This window comes from Eschrichtius robustus, chromosome 3 (genome assembly GCF_028021215.1).
Source record: "Eschrichtius robustus isolate mEscRob2 chromosome 3, mEscRob2.pri, whole genome shotgun sequence".
Classification (NCBI taxonomy): Eukaryota; Metazoa; Chordata; class Mammalia; order Artiodactyla; family Eschrichtiidae; genus Eschrichtius; species Eschrichtius robustus.
The window spans coordinates 131,004,135-131,031,967 of record NC_090826.1 but is presented as its reverse complement, the minus strand read 5'-3'; the positions used below and the strand labels follow the sequence as shown (position 1 = coordinate 131,031,967).

Sequence of the window (27,833 nt, the reverse complement as noted above, 5' to 3'; positions counted from 1 at the left end):
AAACACACCATCTCTCACAAGGGGAAAAAGAAAACATACAATGGTTTTTTTAAACCCATGGTTTAAACCCATAGGTTTTAAATTCCTTGGTCAAAGCCTGTCTCTGTTTAGAAATCATGTTTTCTTGTTTTTAAACTATGTATATTAAAAAATAGGAAAAAAATTTAGATGTTACTGCTGGCCTGGCCTGTAACTTCAGCCTTGAGAAAAGCAATATCAGGACCCAGAATATCTCATTTGGAATGGCCTCCTGCTCCTGCTACTGCAGTGTCTTTTCCGTAGATAGTGTCCCCCTCTCCCAGCAAACCAGGGGCCCTGGGCCGTTTGGCTGAAGAAATGCATCTTCGGAAGGCAGGAACAATGAGGGTTGGTATCTGGGTATTTCTTGGCCCCCCATTTTGTAGGGGCTAAAGCCATGATCACATTCTTGGGCCAGTCTTTATCTCTTGGTGTTCTGAAATGTCTCACTGTTGTAACATTAAAAAAAAGAGTTGGGCCAAAGAGGGGAGGTAATTCCACTTTTGGCTGATCGTGGAGTAGCTTACTTCATGCTCCTTTTGATTCCTTATTAATTCTTTATTATCCCTTCTGGTTATGATAGCCTCAAGACAAAGATAGTTTACAACTTGGTCTGAGACCCAGGACTGTGGGAATGTGGTAAATAGGGAGCCAAGGGAGAGGTTTCTGGAAGAAAGTGGAGGAGTCCTTGTTCTCTCTTTCCCTACTCTAACCAGTGGCAAACATTTGAGTGCTATTTCCTTTTCCTTATAAACCTTTTATGTGGCAACAGATCTGGGTTGGATTTTGCTTTGGCTGCTTACTACCAGTGTGGCCTTGGGCAAGGTATAGTCTTTCTGATCTGCACTTTCCTCTGTATCCTTTAATGGGGCTGATAATACCTACCTCATAGTGTTAGTGGAAGGATTAAATGAAGTAGTAGCCCATAAAGTACCTAGTACTTAATACATTTAATACATGCTAGTTCATTCTTTTGCTCAACTCTTCTTGTAGTACTACATGCCTCTTTGGCCAGTTAAGTGAATCACAAATGTATCCTCGTGGGTAAGTTAAAACAATCAGTCTTGACTTGATTTTTTTAAACCAGTCTGAAAAAATTTTAAAGATGCTGCCCATGTTTTTCACCTTTACAATTATACCTCATGGTAGTTGCCTCAGTAAATCTAAGAAATAACTTTCTGATTTGATAGGTCATAATTTCCATTTTAATTCAAATGATTAATTTCCAAACCAAAGGCATACCAGTTGTAGTAATTTGTACGATTGTGTTAACAATAATAGAGTAATTAGAGTTGATGCAGATTCCTTAGACTAAAGTCATAGGTCTAATTGTGTTCCAGTAGATGACTGTTAGGGAGATTGCCATCTTCCTTAGAAGATGTTGAAGAGCTCAGGCTTCAGACTGCCTGTGTTGGTGCCTTGTGTTCATCATTTACTGGCTGTGTTCCTTGGGCAAGTTTAGCTTCTCTGGACCTCTGTTTCCTTATCTGTAAAATAGGGATTATAATAGTTCCTACCTCATAGGGTTTTTTATGAACTAAATGAATTTACTGTATGTGAAGCACTTAGAATAGTGCCTAGCCTGTAGTAATTGTTCAATACCTGATTGCCATTGTGATCTTCTAGTCCATAAAATAGCCTAAAGCAGTGCAGTCTTCTTGACCTGACCATCCTCATTCTGTTTGTTAGGTTACACGCTCCTACACTGTGCTGCAGCCTGGGGTCGTTTGGAAACTTTGAAAGCACTGGTGGAATTGGATGTTGATATAGAATCTCTGAACTTCCAGGAAGAGCGAGCTCGAGATGTTGCTGCTCGGTATTCCCAGACTGAGTGTGTTGAGTTCCTGGACTGGGCAGGTAAGGAAGCTCACAAGGTAGTAGCAAACTGACTCAAGTTACAGGGTTATAGGCTGTGCATTTAACAAAGCAAAGAGGTGATTAACATTTTCACCTTCTATCAAGATGTTTTATTTGTAGACCTAACCATAGTCACTGGTGGTGATAATACGTGAAATCTGCATTTTTTTGTTGTTGCTATTTTGCTATTGGCCTAAAACATTGTACTTAATAGAAACTATATTGGTTGGAAGCTGGTTGATTTATCACCTTCTAACAATTTCACCAATAATTTTCTGTAAGAATATACGTATAAAATATGTTCAAGGCCATTTTCTGAGAGACCTAGGCAGAGTGGACCATTCCTTAAATGTTTAAAAAAAATGACATACTTGAGGAATATATTTGATTCCCCAGGTAGAAACAATTGTAATAATTTAAAATGGTTTGCTAGGCAAAATTAATCTATGGTGGTAGAAGTCAGAATAGCAGGTATCATTATGGCATGAGGGGGACTTCTGGGGCATAATATTTTTTTCTTAATTTGGTTGCTGTTTCCAAGGTTGTGCTCATGTGTGAAAATTCATTGAGCTGTACACTTATAAATTTTGCACTTTTCTATATGTATGTGATGCTTTAATCAAAGGTCAAAAAACTATGTACTATTTTGAGTTTCACTAATATTTTTCTTGCATCATTTCTGTAATCCTGTAGAATAGAGCTTAGAGATTTCACAAAGATATACCTGTGTAATTATGTATGCATACAAACATTGGTTAAAAAACTAGTACTAAGGAAGTTCATGGCATTCATTTTATATAGTTATCTGCATTTGTGTTTTTTTAGCAAGCATTTATTAAATGCCCACTATGCGCATAACACCGTTGTGGTACAATTAATTGTTCCTGCCCTCTGGACATTTGTTAGGCGAGGGATGATAACCTATAGACACACTCCAGAGTTAAGTAACAATATCAGAAAGACTATAATTAAGGGTTAAAAGAGGCAGAGCAGGTGGTACATGCTGTGGGGTGGTCAGAGAACATGAAGTCAGAGCATGGTGGAGTTGAGGTGGGCCTTGAAGAAAGGGTGGGATTTACATACACAGTGTAAGGGGAAAGGGTGTGAGCAAAATCTTATGAATGAAAGTGACACATTGGGGAAAAAGTGATGAGATTGCCTTACTAGAATAGCAAGTCATAATTTACACAGCTAGGCTACAGCACAGGCAGAAGTAAGTACATGGGCTTTTGAATCAGATTGCTTGAGTTTAAATAGTGGTGTCTCTACGTGAAACCTATGTGACCTTGGACAAGATACTTAAATTCTTTATACTTCAGTCTTAATTTCCAGATAAGGGAGCCAATAATAGTTCTTACCTCTTGGGGGCGTTGTTGTGAGAATGAGATGAGATGATATAAAGCACTTAGCACAACGCCTGGTGTGTGATCACACTCGAAGAATGGTGCTACCATTATTACAGTCAGATTATACTCCCAAATGTCAGGCTAAGGTGATTTCATTTCTGTAGCCTTTGGAAGCCACTGAAAGATTTTACGTAGACGAGGGAGAGGATTAGAGTGATATTTAGGAAGATTCATATGGAAACCATAACGAGCTTGCTTATTAGTAAAATGAGAAGGGTACTGGGAGAATTAATAGAAGTAAGGAAATTGAGGGAAGGTAACATATTTGGGAAGAAAAAGATGAGTTATACTTTTTAGATTATTTTATACGTAATTGTCCACTTGTACTGAATATTTTCTAGGGGCATTATTTCTGTCAATACCTTTGATTTTGTGATTTTATATATATATATATATATATATATATATATATATATATATAAGCAAAAAGAAAATAGCAAAGAATTTAATTGATCCCTTCATGAATAGTTATTGTAGGTGAAATTCACATTATATAATTTAAAATCCGTTTTTGAAGAATGACCCATGGTGCTTAAAAAACACAATCCAGGAACAAATTTTGCTGTAACTTTTCTGAAAGCCTGGGGCTTACGGTGTTGAGTTTCATTGGTTTTGTTACCAAATGCAAGTCCATGTGCCTGACATTCAGTGAGGCCAAACAATACCAAAACGTTGGAGTTTGGAGCAGAGAAAGGTTTATTGCAGGACCATGCAAGGAGATGGGTGGCTCATACCTTAAAAACCCCGAACTCCCTGAAAGCTTTCAGCAAAACCCTTTTATAGGAAAGGTGAGGGAGGGTCATGGTTAGTTGTTGCAAACGTCTTGGTGTCAGATTCTTTGTTCTTGAGGTCAGGTCATGGTCAGGTCACGATGCTCCTGTAAACCTCCACCAAAATAAATGTTATTCTTTGTTCTGACAAGAAAGGGCAAGGTCCCAAGGCTCTACTTTCATCCTCTGAGGTCCAGGCCTGGCCAAAAGGAGGGGTCCCTGCAAGGGCCGGTTACCCTGCTGGGGAGCGTTTGTCCAGCACCCAGTCTGGGTCCTCCTGCCAGTGCCCAGCCCCGGCTGAGGAGGCAGATCTCAGCTGGTGGCACCCTCAGGGCCAGACCCTGCCCAGCCATCATCACTGAGGAAGCCAGGCTCCCAGGACCCAGCTGGCCCTCTGACTCCTCAGGGCACCCAAACAGTGGCCGGGACCCATGGAGACAGCCACCGCCCTTTGGTCGAGGAGGTGGGGATGGGGGAGAGGTTCGCTGCTGCTTCCAGGCCTGGGCCTGGCCAGTGGGCGGCTGTGGAGAGGGCTCTAGAGCTCTGCGGGACACAGCCCTCAGCCTGTCCCTGGGCCCCCCAGCTCACCCGCCAGGCCCGAAGCCAGAGGGCCTGGAGGGCCCGGGGGAGAAGGACGTGATCCACCTCTCACTGCACTCTCTGCCATGAGGACCACTGTGAGGCTGACTGTTGGCAGAGCAGGACCTCTAAGTGCCAAGCCAATGGTCATGCTAAAGGCTGCGTGCCCACCCCACTTTCCATCTCCCTAATGTCCGTCTGTTTAGTTTGGGTCCTTACAGTCTTAGGGGAATTAGACCTACCATTTCCTAGTGATGAAGATAAGAAGACTATAATACTATAAACTAGTCTTCTGTTTCCAGATCAATGATGGGATTGCAAGGATTGGCGCTTCATGGTAATGTAGCTGTGAAATGTCAAAACTCAACATAAAATGTAACGTTTGTTTAATTCATACTGAACAAGAGTATAAACCACTTCCATTTCTTGCTCCAATGATGAGAGGTTTACGGGGCTGAGGACTCCCTACACCCCAGAGACTCCTCTATACTACTGAAAATTTGACTATTAGAGATAAATTTCATTGGGTCTTCAAGGTTTGTAGACTTTTGAAGTGTTCAAGGGTCCTCCATTAATAGAGATACATATCAGTGTTCTCTAGAAGGAATTAGTTGACAGTTCAGAACTCTGAAGGTGCGGAGCAGACATTCATGGAAATGTGGGAGTAGGGTTGTGGTTAGGGAAGAGTGGAAGTAAGGAGGGGAGTGGAAAGTGGAACCATAAACAAACTTTTAATAATCCACAATAACCCAAGGCAGGCACTGTTCTCTTCTGTTATTTATAAAGACTGTAGCATTATCTATTACTGTACAAAGGATTGTTTTTTTAAAAGTTTTTTCCCCCTTATATTGATGGGAGGTATATTATAGATCTGGCATATTTTTCTGGGATTCTTCAACATGTTGTTAAGAAAATCTGTCCTAGTCTCAGACCAGTCTCTCAGTTTTTGTTTGGAAAATATGGAAACCATACTTTAAAAAATTGAGGTGACTGATAAACAAAAGTGTGGAATATTTTAAAAACCTGAGGCATCTTATCAACAAAAGTTTGAAATTAAAAAAGTGTTGATACTTAATTCCTCATTTATTTTACTGAAAATGGAAACATTTATACTTTAAAAAATTAATCTGTTCCTTAGTATTTCCATACCATTTTTTCAATATGAGATTGGAAATTAAATGTCTCAGTGTGGCCATAAAATTTGCTCAGGAAACCAAGAAAAATCACAAATATTATTTAAGTCAGAGATTTACTGAAACACTAAATGAAGATTCTGTTCTACAGATTGCTTAATGATTAGTAATCTAACGCATTAAAAAGAACAAAACACTTAAACATGAAGCAGTGATCGTATACAGTCTTTCCCCAGTACTTTTAGTGAGTATGGAGCCGTTTTAGCTGAATAGAAATAACTGTTCAATCCAGACTTTGTTGGAAAGTTTCAGTAAAGAATGTGGCAAAAAATTTACAAAGCATCCCAAAGAACCATTTTTGTCCTTACATGAGTTCTTGCAATAGATTTCTTGTGTAGTCTCCATAATGGACTGAGCTATATTTGCATATGGATATGTCTTGTATCCTCTGGCTCCTTTTCCTTCACTCTCTTCCCCTTTAGTTTTTGGTGCTTGACTTTCTTAGCTGGAGGATGATGGGACACCTGATTCAGGTACTTGGTGATCATTGATGTTGTGGCCACCAGTCTGCAGAGTATTTGGTCAGCGTCATAGATGGACTGGCTTTCTAGATCATTACCAGCTGTATCTAAGGAGGCTTGTTTCTTCAGCTAAAAGGAGAAAAAAAATATTAGAGATTTTTTTATTACTGTAGTTCAAATTAAATTTGTTTTCTGGATATATACACTTAAACTCCAAATACCACATGTTACTTATTTATACAAAGAAAAAGTTACTGTAGATGAAAGGTATAAATGCAGAAGAAATGCTCTTTTGTATATGCCCTTGTGTAAGGTTATAACAATCATTATCACCATCGGCAAACATTTAATAAGTACTTTCTGTGATTAGAGCATTCTGCTGGGAGAAATTATTTGAATATTAGTAAAATATTTTCCTTTACTAAACAGCCTTAAGGTATAATGTGATAAAATCATAGTCATTTTGTAAATATCTAATTGTTGTGAAGGTCAATGAACTTTTAAGATTGCCTCAAAATATGGTGTCACTGGCAAAGTGGGAAATTAGTTTAAGAGTGCTGTTTTCCAGAAAGTTATACTAAAATTAGAAATTAGTTTACAGTCCATTAAAAAAATACATGCCGACTTTTGTATACTTAGCTTTCTTAGATAGATCGGGAAGGGATCTAACAAGATGTCGTTCCATATCCTTAATTTTATGGATCAGGCAGCTGAGAAAGATACAATGACTTACCTAAGGGCCCAGACAGATACCTTCACTTCCTATGCATTCTATTCATTGTAGCTCACTACTTTCTTGGTGTGTTTTGTAACTTGAAATAATCTATCTAAAATTAATAGGTTATTTTAAGGACCTTCTAATTGAGTACACCTTTGCTGAACACCCGACATATGCAAGAAACTGCTACATGCTGGGGATGAATGGTGGAAATTGGGGAGGTTATGAAGAAGAATAAGACATGGTTCTTTCTCTCAAAGAAGATGATAATCTTATCTTTTAAACTCTTTGATATTCTGTAACTATTACTATTTGCATCACTAATTCACCTTTTTTTGGTGTTTCTTCCATTTCACCCACAGGTAATGAGCAGATAAAACAGACAGGATTAAAAAGAGAGCTTGTACTAAAATATAAATAAGATGTAAACAACTCTGAAATATATCCATACTAGCAGAATTGCAGCATAGTTTGTCCAGAGGGTAAGGTAGACAGTGAGATGGAGAAGGCTTAACTTTCAAATAATGCGTTTCTTCTGGAAAAATCTCCCATCCAACCTTTGTCCAGGTAGTACCATCACAAATGCAGAAGCTCTCCCTGAAGAAGCAGATAAACAACAGAGGAAAAATCAGGGATAGTCCTTGAGAAGGCATCTTTCTCTCTCAAATGGAAAATGCGTTTATAGTCAAAAATTGGTTAGAGACAGAGCAGAAATGCCCTGAGTACTAGTTAATATGGTGCTCCAGTCAAAGCACTGAAGATACTTTTCCTAGTCAGCAAAATATACACTGATGATCACTGTAACATCATCAGTCATAGTGATTCAGGGATAAATTCAGTGATGTCATAAAGAACCACACTGGACTGAAAAGGTGTTGCCTAGCCAATCACCTTGGATTTCTTAGGAACACTTTTTCTTGTCTTTTTCCAGAATAGTTTGAGCCTCTTCAGTTCTCTGAAAAACAAATACTTTACTAATATTTTGCTAGCTAATAAATTTAAATTGTAATTATATTAATAGAATTTCATGGAAACAACTTACCTATATCCTTTCCAACCCTTTTTTTTTTACATCTTTATTGGACTATAATTGCTTTACAATGGTGTGTTAGTTTCTGCTGTATAACAAAGTGAATCGGCTATATGTATACATATATCCTCCCAAATCCCCTCCCTCTGCGTCTCCCTCCCACCCTCCCTATCCCACCCCTCTAGGAGGTCACAGAGCACGGAGCTGATCTCCCTGTGCTATGCGGCTGCTTCCCACTAGCTATCTATTTTATATTTGGTAGTGTATATATGTCCATGCCACTCTCTCACTTCGTCCCAGCCTACTTTTCCCCTCCCAGTGTCCTAAAGTTCATTCTCTACGTCTGTGTCTTTATTCCTGTCCTGCCCCTAGGTTCTTCAGCACCATTTTTTTTTTTAAGATTCCATATATATGTGTTAGCATACAGTATTTGTTTTTCTCTTTCTGACTTACTTCATTCTGTATGACGGACTCTAGGTCCATCCACCTCACTACAAATAACTGAATTTCATTTCTTTTTGTGGCTGAGCAAAATTCCATTGTATATATGTGCCACATCTTCTTTATCCATTCATCTTTTGATGGACACTTAGGTTGCTTCCATGTCCTGGCTATTATAAATAGCACTGCAATGGACATTGTGGTACATGACTCTTTTTGAATTGTGATTTTCTCAGGGTATATGCCCAGTAGTGGGACTGCTTGGTCGTATGGTAGTTCTATTTTTAGTTTTTTAAGGAACCTCCATACTGTACTCCATAGTGGCTGTATCAATTTACATTCCCACCAACAGTGCAAGAGGGTTCCCTTTTCTCCACACCCTCTCCAGTATTTATTGTTTGTAGATTTTTTGATGATGGCCATTCTGACTGGTGTGAGGTGATACCTCATTGTAGTTTTGATTTGCATTTCTCCAATGATTACTGATGTTGAGCATCTTTTCATGTGTTTGTTAGCAATCTGTATATCTTCTTTGGAGAAATGTCTATTTAGGTCTTCTGCCCATTTTTGGATTGGGTTGTTTGTTTTTTTGATATTGAGCTGCATGAGTGCTTGTATATTTTGGAGATTAATCCTTTGTCAGTTGCTTCGTTTGCAAATATTTTCTTCCATTCTGAGGGTCGTCTTTTCGGCTTGTTTATGGTTTCCTTTGCTGTGCAAAGGCTTTGAAGTTTCGTTAGGTCCATTTGTTTATTTTTGTTTTTATTTCCGTTTCTCTAGGAGGTGTGTCAAAAAAGATCTGCTGTGATTTTTGTCATAGAGTGTTCTGCCTATGTTTTCCTCTAAGAGTTTTATAGTCTCTGGCCTTACATTTAGATCTTTAATCCATTTTGAGTTTATTTTTGTGTATGGTGTTAGGGAGTGCTCTAATTTCATTCCTTTACATGTAGCTGTCCAGTTTTCCCAGCACCACTTATTGAAGAGGCTGTCTTTTCTCCATTGTATATTCTTGCCTCCTTTATCAAGATAAGGTGACCACATGTGCGTAGGTTTATCTCTCGGCTTTCTATCCTGTTCCATTGATCTATATTTCTGTTTTTGTGCCAGTACTATACTGTCTTAATTACTGTAGCTTTGTAGTATAGTCTGAAGTCAGGGAGCCTGATTCCTCCAGCTCCATTTTTCTTTTTCTTTTAAATTAATTTATTTAATTTATTTATTTTTGGCTGTGTTGGGTCTTTGTTGCTGCGCATGGGCTTTCTCTAGTTGTGGCGAGCAGGGGCTACTCTTCGTTGCGGTGCACGGGCTTCTCATTGTGGTGGCTCCTCTTGTGGAGCATGGGCTCTAAGCGGGCGGGCTTCAGTAGTTGTGGCACGTGGGCTTCAGTAGTTGTCTCACGTGGACTCAGTAGTTGTGGCTTGCAGACTCTAGAGCACAGGCTCAGTAGTTGTGGCACACGGGCTTAGTTGCTCCGCGGCATGTGGGATCTTCCCGGACCAGGGCTTGAACCCGTGTCCCCTGCGTTGGCAGGTGGATTCTTAACCACTGCACCACCAGGGAAGCCCTGCTCCATTTTTCTTTATCAAGATTGCTTGGGCTATTTGGGATCTTTTCTGTTTCCTTTCAAATTGTGAAATTTTTTGTACTAGTTCTGTGAAAAATGCCATTGGTAGTTTGATAGGGATTGCACTGAATCTGTAGATTGCTTTGGGTAGTATAGTCATTTTCACAATGTTGATTGTTCCAATCCAAGAACATGGTATATTTCTCCATCTGTTTGTATCATCTTTAATTTCTTTCATCAGTGTCTTATAGTTTTCTGCATACAGGTCTTTTGTCTCCTTGTGTAGGTTTATTCCTAGGTATTTTATTCTTTTTGTTGCAATGGTAAATGGAAGTGTTGCCTTAATTTCTCTTTCAGATTTTTCATCGTTAGTGTATAGGAATGCAAGAGATTTCTGTGCATTAATTTTGTATCCTGTTACTTTACCAAATTCATTGATTAGCTCTAGTAGTTTTCTGGTAACATCTTTAGGATTCTCTATGTATAGTATCATGTTATCTGCAAACAGTGACAGTTTTATTTCTTCTTTTCCGATTTGGATTCCTTTTATTTCTTTTTCTTCTCTGATTGCTATGGCTAAAAATTCCAAAACTGTGTTGAATAATAGTGGTGAGAGTGGGCAACCTTGTCTTGTCCCTGGTCTTAGTGGAAATGGTGTCAGTTTTTCACCATTGAGAATGATGTTGGCTGTAGGTTTGTCGTATATGGCCTTTATTATGTTTAGGTAAGTTCCGTCTATGCCTACTGGAGGGTTTTTATCATAAATGAGTGTTGAATTTTGTCAAAAGCTTTTTCTGCATCTATTGAGATTCTCATATGGTTTTTCTCCTTCAATTTGTTAATATGGTGTATCACATTGATTGATTTGCATATGTTGAAGAATCCTTGCATTCCTGGGATAAACCCCACTTGATCATGAATTATGATCCTTTTAATGTACTGTTGGATTCTGTTTGCTAGTATTTTGTTGAGGATTTTTGCATTTATGTTCATCAGTGATATTGGTCTGTAGTTTTCTTTCTTTGTAACATCTTTGTCTGGTTTTGGTATCAGGGTGATGGTGGCCTCGTAGAATGAGTTTGGGAGTGTTCCTCCCTCTGCAATATTTTGGAAGAGTTTGAGAAGGATAGGTGTTAGCTCTTCTCTAAATGTTTGATAGAATTCACCTGTGAAGCCATCTGGTCCTGGGCTTTTGTTTGTTGGAAGATATTTAATCACAGTTTCAATTTCATTACTTGTGATTGGTCTGTTTTTATTTTCTATTTCTTCCTAGTTTAGTTTCGGAAGGTTGTGCTTTTCTAATAATTTGTCCACTTCTTCCAGATATGCATTTTATTGGCATATAGCTGCTTCTAGTAATCTCTCATGATCCTTTGTATTTCTGCAGTGTCAGTTGTTACTTCTTTTTTTTAAAAATTTATTTATTTTATTTTATTTATTTTATTTTTGGCTGCATTGGGTCTTCGTTGCTGCACGCGGGCTTTTCTCTGGTTGTGGCGAGCGGGGGCTACTCTTCGTTGTGGTGCGTAGGCTTCTCATTGTGGTGGCTTCTCTTGTTGGGAGCACGGGCTCTAGGCACGCAGGCTCAGTAGTTGTGGCTCACGGGCTCTAGAGCGCAGGCTCTGTAGTTGCTCCACGGCATGTGGGATCTTCCCGGACCAGGGCTCGAACCCGTGTCTCCTGCATTGGCAGGGGGATTTTTAACCACTGTGCCACCAGGGAAGCCCCTGTTACTTCTTTTTCATTTCTAATTCTGTTGATCTGAGTCTTCTCCCCTTTTTTCTTGATGAGTCTGGCTACCAGTTTATCAATTTTGTTTATCTTCTCAAAGAACCAGCTTTTAGTTTTATTGATGTTTGCTATTGTGTCCTTCATTTATTTTTTTATTTATTTCTGATCTGATTTTTATCATTGTTTTCCTTCTGCTAACTTTGGGTTTTTTTTGTCCTTCTTTCTCTAATTGCTTTAGGTGTAAGGTTAGGTTGTTTATTTGAGATTTTTCTTGTTTCTTGAGATAGGATTGTATTGCTATAAACTCCCCTCTTAGAACTGCCTTTGCTGTATCCCATAGGTTTTGGGTGGTCGTGTTTTCATTGTCATTTGTTTCTAGGTATTTTTTGATTTCCTCTTTGATTTCTTCAGTGATCTCTTGGTTATTTAGTAGTGTGTATTGGGGTGTCTGTGAACTTATTATGCTTTTAGGCAGCCTCTCAGCTAATGGGTGGGGTTGTTTTCCTGTCTTGCTAGTTGTTTGGCATGGGGTGTCCAGCAGTGGAGCTTGCTGGTCACTGAGCGGAGCTGGGTCTTAGCGTTGAGACGGAGATCTCTGGGAGAGCTCTCGCCGATTGATATTACATGAGGCCGGGAGGTCTCTGGTGGCCCAATGTCCTGAACTCGGCTCTCCCACCTCAGAGGCTCAGGCCTGACACCCGGCTGGAGCACCAAGACCCTGTCAGCCATACAGCTCAGAAGAAAAGGTAGGAAAAAAAAGAAAGAAAAATAAAATAAAATAAAGTTATTAAAATAAAAAAATTTAAAAACTAATTAAAAAAAAGGAGAGCAACCAAACCAATAAACAAATCCACCAATGATAACAAGTGCTGAAAACTATACTAAGATAAACATAAAAATCAGAAACTAGTCTGTTGCATACAGCAAACCCCAAGTCTACAGTTGCTCCCAAAGTTCATGGCCTCAATTTTGGGACGATTTGTTGTCTATTCAGGTACTCCAGAGATGCAGGGTACATCAAGTTGATTGTGGAGATTTAGTCCGCTGCTCCTGAGGCTGCTGGGAGACATTTCCCTTTCTCTTCTTTGTTCACATGGCTCCTGGGGTTCAGCTTTGGATTTGACCCTGCCTCTGCATGTAGGTCGCCTCAGGGCGTCTGTTCTTTGCCCAGACAAGAGGGGGTTAAAGGAGCAGCTGATTTGGGGGCTCTGGCTCACTCAGGCTGGGGGCAGGGAGGGGTACGGTAGTTATAATTCGAATGCGGGGTGAGCCTGTAGCAGAGGCTGGCGTGACGTTGCAACAGCCTGAGGTGCGCCGTGTGTTCTCCCGGGGAAGTTGTCCCTGATCCCAGGACCCTGGCAGTGGCGGGCTGCACAGGCTCCCAGGAGGGGAGGTGTGGAGAGTGACCTGTGCTTGCACACCAGATTTTTGGTGGCTGCAGTAGCATCCTTAGCATTTAATGCCTGTCTCAGGTGTCCGCGCTGGTAGCCGTGGCTTGCACCTGTCTCTGGAGCTCGTTTAGGCAGTGCTCTGAATCCCCTCTCCTTGTGCACCCCGAAGCAATAGTCTCTTGCCTCTTAGGCAGGTCCAGACTTTTTCCTGGCCTCCCTCCCAGCTAGCTGTGGTGCACTAGCCCCCTTCAGGCTGTGTTCACAGAGCCAACCCCAGTCCTCTCCCTGGGATCCGACCTCCGAAGCCCGAGCGTCAACTCCCAGCCCCCACCAGTCCCGGCCGGCAGGTGAGCAGACAAGCCTCTCAGGCTGGTGATTGCTAGTTGACAGCGATCCTTTGTGCGGGAATCTCTCCGCTTTGCCCTCTGCACCCCTGTTGCTGCGCTGTCCTCTGTGGCTCCAAAGCTTACCACACACCCACCCCCCGTCTCCACCAGTGAAGGGGCTTCCTAGTGTGTGGAAACTTTTCCTTCTTCACAGTTCCCTCCCAGAGGTGCAGGTCCCGTCCCTATTCTTTTGTCTCTGTTTTTTCTTTTTTCTTTTGCCGTACCCAGGTACGTGGGGATTTTCTTGCCTTTTGGGAAGTCTGAGGTCTTCTGCCAGCATTCAGGAGGTGTTCTGTAGGAGCTGTTCCACTTCTAGATGTATTTCCGATGTATTTGTGGGGAGGAAGGTGATCTCCGCATCTTACTCCTCTGCCATCTTGAAGATCCTCCCCAACCCTTTTGAAGTATGGTACTTTCACATCTACTTACAAAGTAGCTATAGCTGTATCATTTCATACAACCTAGCATCTGCTTCTGTTTTTTTCATTCTGGAATGTCCTTCCCTTCAAATACTCAAGCAAATACTGAGTCCCTCCCCCTTTCGACCTATGTCTTTTTGGTGGCAATGTGGTACTATCAGGTAGTGGGTGAGGGGTGGGGAATTTGGCTTGGTAAGTGAAAAAGAGATGGTGAGGTAGAATGGTATATGATAAGAAGGTGATACAGACTCTGCCTTTAAGGAACTTATAGTCTAGAGGTAGAAGCAAAAAACAGGATAACAAAAAATTACAAGACAGATTAAATTCAGAGCTAAATCAAATGATAATCACGTCACAGTTGATAGAACAATGAGATCTACCTGGGGGAATTAGGAGTTTCACAGAAGTGCATTTTTTTTTAAAAAATTATTTATTTATTTATGGCTGTGTTGGGTCTTCGTTTCTGTGCGAGGGCTTTCTCCAGTTGCGGCAAGCGGGGGCCACTCTTCATCGCGGTGCGCGGGCCTCTCACTATCGCGGCCTCTCTTGTTGCGGAGCACAGGCTCCAGACGCGCAGGCTCAGTAATTGTGGCTCACGGGCTTAGTTGCTCCGCAGCATGTGGGATCTTCCCAGACCAGGGCTCGAACCCGTGTCCCCTACATTGGCAGGCAGACTCTCAACCACTGCGCCACCAGGGAAGCCCCCCAGAAGTGCATTTTAAAGTAAGCTTTGAAGAATGAGTAGAATTTTGGTGGGTGGCAATGCAGAGAGGGCATCTTAGGTTGAGGAAACATAATAAGCAAAGAAATTCTGTGTAAACCTTTAGACAACCATTTATAAATATTTATTGAGCACCTCCTATGTGCTAAATACTGTTCTAGGAGCTGAGAATACATACACAACTAGGCATAAAACAATCTTTATGTTTATGGAGTTTACTTTCTAGTAGGGAGACACAGAAAATAAAATTATCTAAATCTATGTATCTATGCAGTGTTACAGAGAAAAATAGAGTGGTAACGGGGTTATGAAGTTGCCAGCAAGCGAGTGAGAGTGTTATTTTATAGAGGGCAATCAGGAGAGGCTTCTCTATTAAGGTGATGCTCGAGCAGAGACCTGAGGAACGAAGGAGTGAGCCCTGTTGTCATCTGGGAGCAGAGGGAACAGGGAGTAAATAATGGATAGGGTCTCTGGATGAATGTTGCAAGGGATGAAGCTGGAAAGATAGTTTGTGGCTAGATAGATCTTGGAAGGCCCTGCATTTTATTCAGTAGTCAATAGGGAGTCATTTACAGAGCTTTGGGGAGAGGAGTGACATAATAATAAACTTATTGAGGGCTTTACTGTGTGACAGGCACTGTGTCAAGACATCTGCATGCATTATCCTATAATACATTGTGTTTAATTCTTACAACAACCCTATGAGGATGGTACTATAATACTTCCATTTTCTAGATGGAGAAACTGAGGTTAGTGGGGTTAAGATATTACTATGGTCTGAAAGTTTGTGTTCCCCCCAAGTTCATATGTTGAAATCCTAATGCCCAATGTGATGGTATTAGGAAGTGGGGCCTTTGGGAGATGCTTAGGACATGAAGGTGGAGCCCTCATGAATGGGATTAGTGTTCTTATAAAAGAGTCCCCACAGAGTTCCCTAGCCCCATCCACTATGTGAGGGCACAGTGAGAAGGTGCTGGCAATGAAGGAAGAGGGTTGTCACTAGACTGCAACCATGTTGACAGCTTGATCTTGGACTTCCCAGCCTCCAGAACTGTGAAAAATAAGTTTCTGTTGTTTATAAACTACGTAGTCTGTGGTATTTTGCAGACTGAATGCAGTAAGACAGGTATGATGGCATTAAGAGGATGCTTGCAGTAAGCTCCTTTCTCTACCAAGCCACCCAAAATAAATATATGCTGTTAGTAAAATCAGTGTGCTTATTATATAAATGCAGTTCTATGACAAGTCCCTTAGTCCCCTCTTCCAGCTAATTCCTCTGCTAAACTTCATCCTGTATTGAAATTCTGGAGCCACTACTGACTCCAGGTCACCCAGCTAGTGGAGCCAAAACCTAAACCTTGGATTCCAGTTTAGGGAATTAATTCTGCTTGCAACATGAATGGTGGGTTTGAAGCTGTGACTGACAAAACTATTCAGCTGCAAAAACGTGCTATCTTTCATGAAAAAGGAAGGATGACTCAGGCTGGAGCTGAAGGCCAAGAGGATGGAGCCTTACACCACAGATGATTATCCCCAGGCTTTGATACCTAATAGAATTTGCCCTGTGGGATTTCAAAATTACTTGGGAGTGTGGTGACTCCTTTTTTCCTCTAATTTCTCTCTTTTTGAATGGCATTATCTATAACTGTTGCTCTGTGCCTGTTCCACAACTGTATTTTGGGAGCAGAGAACTTTGTTTTCTAGTTTCACAGGTCTACAGATGGAGAGGAATTTTACCCCAGGATAGATGGATCATACTAATGTCTCATGCATACCTTGTTTAGATGATGAGATGAGACTTTTGAGCTGATGATATTTTAGATGAGCATTTGGACATGAGTTGATGTTGTAATGGGTTGAAACTTTTGGATGTTGGCATGGGGTAAATGTATTTTGCATGTGGGATAGGTGTGAGTTTTGGGATGTCAGAGGGCCGACTGTGGTAGGCTGGAAAAAGTCTGCCAAAGCTATCTAGGTTCTAATCCCTGGAACCTGTGAATGTTACCTCATATGGGATTTTGCAGATCCTTAAATTAAGGATCTTCCGATGGGGAGATTATCCTGGATTATCCAGGTGGGACCTAGATGTAATTACAAGTGTCCTTATTATAAGTGAGAGGCAGGAGATTTGACACAGAAGAGGAGAAGGTGATTTGATGATGGAACTAGACATTGGAGTGGTGTAGTTTGATTGAAGATGGAGGAAGGAGCCACAGCCAAGGGGTACAGGCTGCCACTAGAGGTTGAAAACAGCAAGAAAATAGATTCTCCCTTCAGAGCCCCCAGAAGGAATCTTCCCTGCCAACACAATCAGCTAAACTGATTTCAGGCTTTTCGCCTCTAGAATTGTAAGAGGATAAACTATAAACTTGAGTTGCTTTAAGCCACCAAATTTATGGCAATTTGTTATAGCAGCCACAGGAAATGAATACATCAATTGTTAAATTAATTTGAGGCTAATCTACCATTTACTATATTCAGTTGTTCCGTCTAGGAATATGGTAAATCTTCCCATTTATTTGAGTCTTTTATTTCTCTCAAAGTGTTGTAATTTTGTTTAACAGGTCTTGCAAATTTTGTGACGGGTGCTATAGAGAATGGAATTATTTTAAACACTTTTTTTTTTTTAAAGAGGGAAGCTATTTGAATTTATTTTGTAGGATAAAGAAGGGTAAAGCAAGTGACAGTTTTTCTCTTGGAAATGTTTTTTGTTCCTTTCCCCAGAGTAGATATTTTGATAGACTATAGTCTCTGTGGTATCAGGTATCACATTTTATATTTATTTGCTCTTTAAAAATTTTAGCGCAATTCTAGGAATACAGTGAGTGCCCCAAAGTGCTGTGCTAGTTGAATGTTATCCTTTTGAAGTTCCCCAAGGAAAACAACTGCAACAAATCTCCTATGCAGTCTTTATAAAGCTCTGGAGATATAAATGTACATTACAAACATGTAATGTTTGTAATGCATATTTTTTGGTCTTTGTCTTATTATTATGCACTTTACTGTTCTGTTCTTTCAGATGCAAGGCTGGCGCTGAAAAAATATATTGCAAAGGTCTCTGCAATTGTTACAGATACAGCAAAGGGACCAGGGAAGCTTTTTAAGGAAGACAAGGTACTGCATTGTGATTATAGTTTGCTCTGAAGTCTTCTGAGATTTTTGCCTTGTATCTTTAATTTCTACACTAATGCACTAGAGGTAGATAGCAGTCCTCACTGCTCTCCTCTCCCTCCCTTCCTTCATTTTTTCCTTTCTTAATAAACTGCTGTATAGGGGAGGGGCACAGGAACAGCATTAATAGTACTGGCAGTGTTCTTGTTCCTCTGTTGATTAGTGGGATCCGCTGATACTCATTTCATTATTTTGCTTTAAAACTTAGATATACATCATGTATTTTTGTAAATATGTATATACACAGTACATATTTTTTAACATATCAAATTTAACATAATGGTGAAAAAAGATACACAGATGTAAAGATAGCTAATTGTAAAGCCAGCTTGCCACATTTACTATATACTAAGTACTGCATGTGAACTAGTTTATTACTTTGGATGTACACTAAAAAAAAGATACACTCAAGGTGTTAGAAATGTGTTTGGGTTTTAAATTATTTCCTGCATTTCTGTACTGGAAGTTCTATGAATTTTCTGTGACTTATAATTCTGATGAAAAAGAATAGCTATTGCTAAAAGTATAAGACATCATCAAGTCTGAGAACATGCTAAGTTACACATTTCACTTGTTTGTAAAACACTTTACAAAATCTCTTATGAAACAAAATATAGGCAGAATTCTATTAGAATAGCTATTGCAGCTATTAGATCTGCAAAACAATCTTTCTGGCATGGACAGTGCTTTGTCAAACTAGTCACTATAAAAGCCTTTTTAATTTCAGTTTTCAAATATTTGGTTATTTGAGCTAGAAAATATAGTAATGATTAGAATAAAATAAAAATAAAACATCTAAAGCAAACTTAATAGTTTTCTCTTTTCCCTTTGCAGTCTTATTACCGTGTGGTTCTAATAACAATTTTGTGTTAATCTCATCATGCTTTCCCTTCACTTATATAAACATATGTATGCACACAGAGTTTTATAAGAGATTTTGCTTTTATAAAAATAGGATCATACTATACAAATTGTTCTTTAATTTTTTTTTCCTTTAAAGAATATATTATGGATATCTTTATAAATACACTTTATTCTATATACTTCTGTATATACTACTGCTTATTTAATAATATGGACAGGACATATAATACATTTATTCATGTCTCTTTATTATTACAAACCATAGAGTAATGAACATCTTAAATCAGATATCAGCAGTTTGCTGCTCATGTACAAAGAGATGGTTTTGCAATGCAAACTGAGAGGTTTTCAGTGAGGTGGAGCTCTTTTTGCATTTCTTGCACTTTCTTCTCCTGTGAACCACCTGAGAAGGAATAAAATATCCTTGGCATTGTCCGTTGAGTTGCATGTAGCTCATACCATCCACCCATTTTTTTCCAACCTTTGCAAACACTTTTCTTTATCACAGGGCTCACTGAAAATAAAGAATTAGGGAGAAGGTGTAGACTGGCCCAAGGCTTCATGACTCTAGATTATGAGTTTCTTTATACGCACATTCCACTAATGTTAGAGCTGCACTGTCAGATATAGTAGCCCCTAGCCATATGAGATTATTTAAATTAGAATTAATTAAACTTAAAAATTCAGTTCCTCAGCCACTTTTCTAGTGCTCACTGGCTATGTACGTCTAATGGTGACTGTATTGGACAATGCAGATACAGAACATTTCCATCATCACAGAAAGTTCTGTTGCACAGTGCTGGTTTAGAGATACTATAGAGTTTTATTTTTAAATAAACAAGTGGAAAGTAAATTCTTTGTTTCTGTCTCTAGAATACCATCCTCAGTGCATGCCGTATAAAAAATGAATGGCTGGAAACCCATTTAGAAGCTTCCATTAATGAGCTTTTTGAGCAGAAACAGCAATTGGAAGATATTGTGACTCCTATCTTCACAAAAATGGCTACACCACGTAAGTTTTGGATAAAAATGGTTTGAATGTCAGAAAAGGTGAAAATTAGGTTCAATGTTGTTATTTCTGAGATAATCTGATTTCAGCACTCTTCATTAAGTAGCCATTAACCTTGTTACAGGCACTAATCTGTAACTCAGTTTCATTGGGTTACAATATTAATAATAACTAAAAATAATGAGAGTTATTTCTACAGAGAATGTCTAGTACTAATCTTATTACCATCATTAATCATTTAATTTTATGTAATTTACTATGGTTTTGACCAGTGATTTTCAACCAGGAAGACATGTCCTTCAAGGAGATAGAGCGGCAGAATTTGAAAAAAACATTTTCAGTAATGTAACTCTATAGTTTGAAAAACCTATTGTGAGAATACTGTCCTGTCAGTGGAGAAGGTGCACCGTCAGAATCTTGGTGGCAGGTGTACCTAAGATTTAAAAAATATCAGCTTTATTAAGATAGAATTCTCATACCATAAAATTCACCATTTAAAAAATGAAAAATTCAGTGGTTTTCAGTATATTTTCAGAGTTATATAATCATCACCACTGTCTAATTTTAGAACATTTTACCAGCCTGAAGAGACACACCACATCTATTAGTAGTCACTGCCCATTCCTCCCTTCCACAAGTCCCTGGCAACTACTGATCTACTTTTTATCTCTATGGATTACCTGTTCTGAACATTTCAGAGATAGATCATATAGTCTGTTGCCTTTTGGGTCTGGCTTCTTTCGCTTTGCGTAATGTTTTTAAGGTTCATCCATGTTGTAATATGTGTCAGTATTCCTTTTTATCACTGAACAATAGTCCATTGTATGGATTCAAATTTATCCATTCATTAATTGATGGACACTTGAGTTTCTACTCATTTGACTATTATAAATAATGCTGCTATGAATTTTTGTGTACAAATTTTTGTGTGGCCACATGCTTTCATTTCTCTTGGGTATATATTTAGGAGTAGAATTGCTGGGGTCATATGGTACCTCTATTTCTGACCTTTTGAGGAATTGCCAAACTGTTTCCAAATTTCCATTCCCATAAGCAATATATATGAGGATTCCAATTTCTCCACATTGTTATCAACATTTATTATTATCTTAAAAATATTTTTTTAGCTGTTCTAGTGGGTATGAAGTATCTTAATGTAGTTCTGATTTGCATTTCCTTAATTACTGGTGATGTTAAACATTTTTTCAAGTGCTTACTGGCCATTTGTATATTTTCTTTGGAGAAATGTCTCTGAATCTTTTGCCCATTTTTAAGTTGAGTTGTCTTCTTATTTTTTAATTGAAGTATAGGTGATTTATAATATTATATTAGTTTCAGGTGTACAGCATAGTAATTCAATATTTTAATAGAATTTAAAGTTACTACAAAATAATGGGTACACTTCCCTGTGCTGTTCAATATATCCTTGTTGCTTATTTATTTTATGTGTAGTGGTTTATATCTCTTAATCCCCTACCCCTATCTTGCCCCTCCCGTCTTCTCTCTCCCACTGGTAACCACTAGTTTGTTCTCTGTATCTGTGGGTCTGTTTGTTTTGTTATATTCATTTGTTTTATAAAAAATTTTTTAGACTCCACATGTAAGTGATAACATAGAGTATTTGACTTTCTCTGACTTATTTCACTAAGCATAATACCCTCTAGGTCCATCCATGTTGTTGCAAATGGCAGAATTTCATTCTTTTTTATGGCTGAGTAAACATACATATATAAACACACACACACACACACACACACACACATACACACACACACACACACACGACACATCTTCTTTATCCATTCATCTCTTTGTTTTGTTTTATTTTTTCTGGTTTTTTTTTTTGGCCACGTCAGTCAGCTTGTGGGATCTTAGTTCTGCAATCAGGGATTGAACCTGGGCCCCGGCAGTGAAAGCACCAAGTCCTAACCACTGGACTGCCAGGGAGTTCCATATCCATTTATCTCTTGAGGGACACTTAGGTTGCTTTTATATCTTGGCTATTGTAAACTGATGCTGCTATGAAAATTGGGATGCATGTTTCTTTTTGAATTAGTGTTTTCATTTTCTTCAGATATACACTCAGGAGTGGAATTGTTGGAGCATATGGTAGTTCTATTTTTAGTTTTTTGAGGAATCTCCATACTGTTTCCACAGTGGCTGCACCAATTTACATTCCCACCAACAATGCAAGAGGGTTCCCTTTTCGCTGTATCCTCGCCAACATTTGTTATTTGTGGACTTTTTGAAGATGGCCATTTTGACAGGTGTGGGGGGATAACTCATTGTGGTTTTGATTTGCATTTCTCTGATGATTAGTGATGTTGAGTGTCTATTTGTATGCCTGTTGACCATCTGTATGTCTTCTTCGGAAAAATATCTGAATTTTGAAAAATTCAGATCTTCTGCCCATTTTTTAATCGGACTTTTTGGTTTTTTGATATTGAGTTGTATGAGCTGTTTGTATATTTTGCATAAAAACCCCTTGTTGGTTTCATCATTTGCAGATATTCTGTAGGTTGTCTTTCCGTTTTGACCACGGTTTCCTTTGCTGTGCAAAAGCTTTTAAGTTTAATTAGGTCCCCTTTGTTTATCTTTGCTTTTGTTTCTTTTGCCTTTGGAGACAGATCCAAAAAATTATTGCTATGATTTATGCCAAACAGTGTTCTGCCTATGCTGTGTTATAGGAGTTTTATCATTTCAGGTCTTACATTTAGATCTTTAATCCATTTTGAGTTTATTTTTATATATGGTGTGAGAAAATGTTCTGATTTCATTCTTTTACATGTAGCTGTCCAGTTTTCCCAGCACCACTTATTGAAGAGACCATCTTTTCTCCATTGTATAGTCTTGCCTCCTTTGTCATAGATTAATTGACCATAAGTGTGTGGGTTTATTTCTGGGCTCTTTGTTCTGTTCTCTTGATCTAATTATCTGTTCTTGTGCCAGCACCATGTGGTTTTGATTACTGTAGCTTTGTAGTATACTCTGAAGTCAGGGCATGTGATACCTCCAGCTTTGTTCTTTTTCCTCAAGATTGCATTGGCAAATTGGGGTCTTTTGTGGTTACATATAAATTTTAGTATGATTTGTTCTAGTTCTGTGGAAAATGCCATTGGTATTTTGAGAGCGATTGCATTAAGTCTGTAGATTGCTTTGTGTAGTGTGGACATTTTAACAATATTAATTCTTCTAATCCAGGAACATAGGATGTCTTTCCATTTCCTTTTATTATCTTCAAATTCTTTCATTCACGTTTTATAGTTTTCAGAGTATAGGTTTTTCACCTCTGAGGTTACAGTTATTCCTAGGTTTTTTAAATGCGATTTTGAATAGAATTTTAAACAGGCTTGTTTTCTTGCTTTCTCTTTCTGATAGTTCATTATTAATGTATGGAAAAGCAACAGATTTTTGTATATTAATCTTGTATCCTGCAACTTTACTGAATTCATTTATTAGTTCTAATAGTTTTTTGGTGGAGAATTTAGGGTTTTCTATATAGAGTATCATGTCATATGCAAATAGTGACAGTTTTACTTCTTCCTTTCCAATTTAGATGCCGTTTGTTTCTTTTTCTTCTCTGACTGCTGTGGCTAGGACTTCCAAAACTGTGTTGAATAAAAGTGGCGTGAGTGGTCATCCTTGTCTTGTTCCTGATCTTAGAGGAAATGCTTTAAGCTTTTCACTGTTGAGTATGATGTTAGCTGTGGGTTTGTTGTAAACGACCTTTATTATGTTGAGATATGTTCCTCATTACCAACTTTGACGAGAGTTTTTATCATGAATGCATGTTGAATTTTATCAGATGTTTTTTCTGTGTCTTTTGAGATGACCATGTGATTTTTATTCATGTTTTATGAATGTGGTAGATCACATTGATTGATTTGCAGATACTGAACCATCCTTGCATCTCTGGGATAAGTCCCACTTGATCATGGTATATGATCCTTTTAATGTATTTTTGAATTCGGTTTGCTAAAATTTTGTTGAGAATTTTTGCATCTATAGTCATCAGAGTTATTGGCCTGTAATTTTCTCTTTTTGTAGTGTCTTTGACTCATTTTTTTTTTTGCTTTTTAAAAAAATTTTAATAGATATTTATTGGAGTATAATTGCTTCACAATACTGTGTTAGTTTCTTTTGTACACCAAAGTGAATCAGCCATATGCATACATATGTCCCCATATCCCCACCCTCTTGAGCCTCCCTACCATCCTCCCTATCCCACCCTTCTAGGTTATCGCAAAACACCAAGCCGATCTCCCTGTGCTATGCTGCTGCTTCCCACTAGCTAACTGTTTTACATTTGGTAATGTATATATGTCGATGCTACTCTCACTTCGCCCCAGCTTCCCCCTCCCACCCCATGTCCTCAAGTCTGTTCTCTACGTCTACCTCTTTATTTCTGCCCTGCAACTAGGTTCATCAGTATCATTTTTTTTTTTTAGGTTCCATATATATGTGTTAGCATGCGGTATTTGTTTTTCTCTTTCTTACTTCACTCTGTATGCCAGACTCTAGGTCCATCCACCTCACTACAAATAACTCAACTTCATTTCTTTTTATGGCTGAGTAATATTTCATTGTATATATGTGCCACCTCTTCTTTATCCATTCATCTTTTGATGGACATTTAGGTTGGTTCCGTGTCCTGGCTATTGTAAATAGTGCTGCAGTGAACATTGTGGTACTTGTCTCTTTTTGAAGTATGGTTTTCTCAGGGTATATGCCCAGTAGTGGGATTGCTGGGTCATATGGTAGTTCTATTTTTAGTTTTTTAAGGACCTCCATACTGTTTTCCATAGTGGTTGTATCAATTTACATTCCCACCAACAGTGCAAGAGGGTTCTGTTTCACCACAGTCTTTCCAGCATTTATTGTTTCTACATTTTTTGATAGTGGCCATTCTGACCAGTGTGAGGTGAATAGTTTTGATTTGCATTTCTCTAATGATTAGTGATGTTGAGTATCTTTTCATGTGCCTCTTGGCCATCTGTATGTCTTCCTTGGTGAAATGTCTATTTAGGTCTTCTGCCCATTTTTTAATTGGATTGTTTGCTTTTTTGATATTGAGCTCCATGAGCTGTTTGTATGTTTTTGAGATTAATCCTTTGTCTGATTTGCAGTATTTTCTCCCATTCTGAGGGTTGTCTTTTTGTCTTGTTTATGGTTTCCTTTACTGTGCAAAAGCTTTGAAGTTTAATTAAATACCGTTTGTTTATTTTTGTTTTTATTTCCGTTGCTCTAGGAGGTGGGTCAAAAAAGATCTTGCTGTGGTTTACGTCAAAGAGTGTTTTTCTTATGTTTTCCTCTAAGAGTTTTATAGTGTCTGGTTTTACATTCAGGTCTTTAATCCATTTGAAGTTTATTTTTGTGTATGGTGTTAGAGAGTGTTCTAATTTCATTCTTTTACATGTAGCTGTCCAGTTTTCCCAACACCACTTATTGAAGAGGCTGTCTTTTCTCCACTGTATGTTCTTGCCTCCTTTGTTGTAAATTAGGTGCCCATATGTGTGTGGGTTTATCTCTGGGCATTCTATCCTGTACCATTGATCTATACTGTTTTTGTGCCAGTACCATACTGTCTTGATTACTGTAGCTTTGTGGTATAGTTTGAAGTGGGTGAGCCTGATTCCTCCAACTGCATTTTTCTTTCTCAAGATTGCTTTGGCTATTTGGGGTCTTTTGTGTTTCCATATGAGTTGTAAAATTTTTTGTTCTAATTCTGTGAAGAATGCCATTGGTAGTTTGATAGGGATTGCATTGATACCGTAGATTGCTTTGGGTAGTATAGTCATTTTCACAATATTGATTCTTCCAATCCAAGAACATGGTATATTTTTCCATCTGTTTTTGTCATCTTTGATTTCCTTCATCAGTGTTTTATAGTTTTCTGAGTACAGGTCTTTTGCCTCCTAGGGCAGGTTTATTCCTAGGTATTTTATTCTTGTTGTTGCGATGGTAAGTGGGATTGTTTCCTTATTTTCTCTTTCTGATTTTATGTTGTTGATGTATAGGAATGCCAGAGATTTCTGTGCATTAATTTTGTATCCTGCAACCTTACCAAATTCATTTATTAGTTCTAGTAGTTTTCTGGTGACATCTTTAGGATTTTCTAGGTATAGTATCATGTCATCTGCAAACAGTGACAGTTTTACTCCTTCTCTTCCAATTTGGATTCCTTTTATTGCTTTGTCTTCTCTGATTGCCATGGCTAGGACTTCCAAAACTATGTTGAATAATAGTGGCAAGAGTGGACATCCTTGTCTTGTTCCTGATCTTAGTGGAAATGCTTTCAGTTCTTCACCATTGAGGATGATGCTTGCTGTGGGTTTGTTGTATATGGCCTTTATTATGTTGAGGTAGTTTCCCTCTATGCCCATTTTCTGGAGAGTTTTTATCATAAATGGGTGTTGAATTTTGTCAAAAGCTTTTTCTGCATCTATTGAGGTGATCATATGGTTTTTATTCCTTAATTTGTTAATATGGTGTATCGCATTGATTGATTTGCGTATATTGAAGAATCCTTGCATCCCTGGGATAAATCTCCCGTGATCATGGTGTATGATCCTTTTAATGTGTTGTTGGATTCTGTTTGCTAGTATTTTGTTCTGGATTTTTGCATCTATGTTCATCAGTGATATTGGTCTACAATTTTCTTTTTTTGTGATATTTTTTCTGGTTTAGGTATCAGGGTGATGGTGGCTTTGTAGAATGAATTTGGGAGTATTTCTCCCTCTGCAATTTTTTGGAAGAGTTTGAGAAGGATGGGTGTTAGTGCTTCTCTAAATGTTTGATAGAATTCACCTGTGAAGCCATCTGGTCCTGGAGTTTTGTTGGTTGGAAGATTTTTAATTATAGTTTCAATTTCATTACTTGTGATAGGTCTGTTTATATTTTCTAATTCTTCCTAGTTCAGTCTTGGAAAATTGTACCTTTCCAAGAATTTGTCCATTTCTTCGTGGTTGTCCATTTGATTGGCATATAGTTGTTTGTAGTAGTCTCCTATAATCCTTTGTATTTCTGCGGTGTCATTTGTGAGTTCTCCTTTTTCATTTGTAATTTTATTGATTTGAGTCCTCTCCCTCTTTTTCTTGAGGAGTCTGGCTAATGGTTTATCAATATTGTTTATCTTCTCAAAGAACCAGCTTTTAGTTTTATTGATCTTTGCTATTGTTTTCTTTGTTTCTATTTCATTTATTTCTGCTCTGATCTTTATGATTTCTTTCCTTCTACTGACTTTGGGTTTTCCTCATTCTTCTTTCTCTGCTTGTTTTAAGTGTAGGGTTAGATTGTTTATTTGAGATTTTTCTTGTTTCTTGAGGTAGACTTGTATTGCTATAAACTTCATTCTTAGGACTGCTTTTGCTGCATCCCATAGGTTTTGGGTCGTCATGTTTTCGTTGTAATTTGTCTGTAGGTATTTTTTGATTTCCTCTTTGATTTCTTCAGTGATCTCTTGGTTATTTAGTAACGTATTGTTTAGCCTCCATGTGTTTGTATTTTTTATGTTTTTTCCCTGTAATTGATTTCTAATCTCATAACGTTGTGGTCAGAAAAGATGCTTGATATGATTTGAATTTTCTTAAATTTACTGAGGCTTGATTTGTGACCCAAGATGTGATCTATCCTGGAGAATGTTCTGTGTGCACTTGAGAAGAAAGTGTAATCTGCTGTTTTTGGATGGAATGTCCTGTAAGTATCAATTAAATCTATCTGGTCTGTTGTGTCATTTAAAGCTTGTGTTTCCTTATTAATTTTCTGTCTGGATGATCTGTCCATTGGTGTAAGTGAGGTGTTAAAGTCCACCACTATTATTGTGTTACTGTCAATTTCCTCTTTTATAGCTGTTAGCAGTTGCCTTATGTAGTGAGGTGCTTGTGTGTTGGGTGCATAAATATTTATAATTGTTAACTCTTCTTCTTGGATTGATCCTTTGATCAGTATGTGGTGTCCCTCCTTATCTCTTGTAACAGTCTTTATTTTAAAGTCTATTTTGTCTGATACGAGTATTGCTACTCCAGCTTTCTTTTGATTTCCATTTGCATGGAATATCTTTTTCCATCTCTTCACTTTCAGTCTGTGTGTGTCCCTAGGTCTGAAG

At 38.4% G+C, this 27,833-nt stretch overlaps 2 protein-coding genes across 4 annotated transcripts in view; one reads left to right on the top strand and one right to left on the bottom strand.

Moving 5' to 3' along the window:
- Positions 1 to 27,833, top strand: part of LOC137762839 (ankyrin repeat domain-containing protein 45) — a 151,529-nt gene that overhangs the window by 14,025 nt on the left and 109,671 nt on the right. For all 3 annotated transcript variants that reach the window (XM_068541261.1, XM_068541263.1, XM_068541262.1), the window contains exons 3-5: positions 1,708 to 1,875; positions 17,705 to 17,799; positions 19,594 to 19,732. In XM_068541261.1, the coding sequence (XP_068397362.1) occupies positions 1,708 to 1,875; positions 17,705 to 17,799; positions 19,594 to 19,732 (402 nt within the window). The remainder of the gene's footprint in view (positions 1 to 1,707; positions 1,876 to 17,704; positions 17,800 to 19,593; positions 19,733 to 27,833) is intronic.
- TEX50 (testis expressed 50) lies at positions 6,180 to 7,655 on the bottom strand. Its single transcript, XM_068538603.1, has 2 exons — positions 7,332 to 7,655; positions 6,180 to 6,413 (listed from the first exon to the last, which is right to left on the bottom strand). The coding sequence occupies exons 1-2, from the start codon at positions 7,653 to 7,655 to the stop codon at positions 6,180 to 6,182; spliced, it is 558 nt and encodes a 185-aa protein (XP_068394704.1).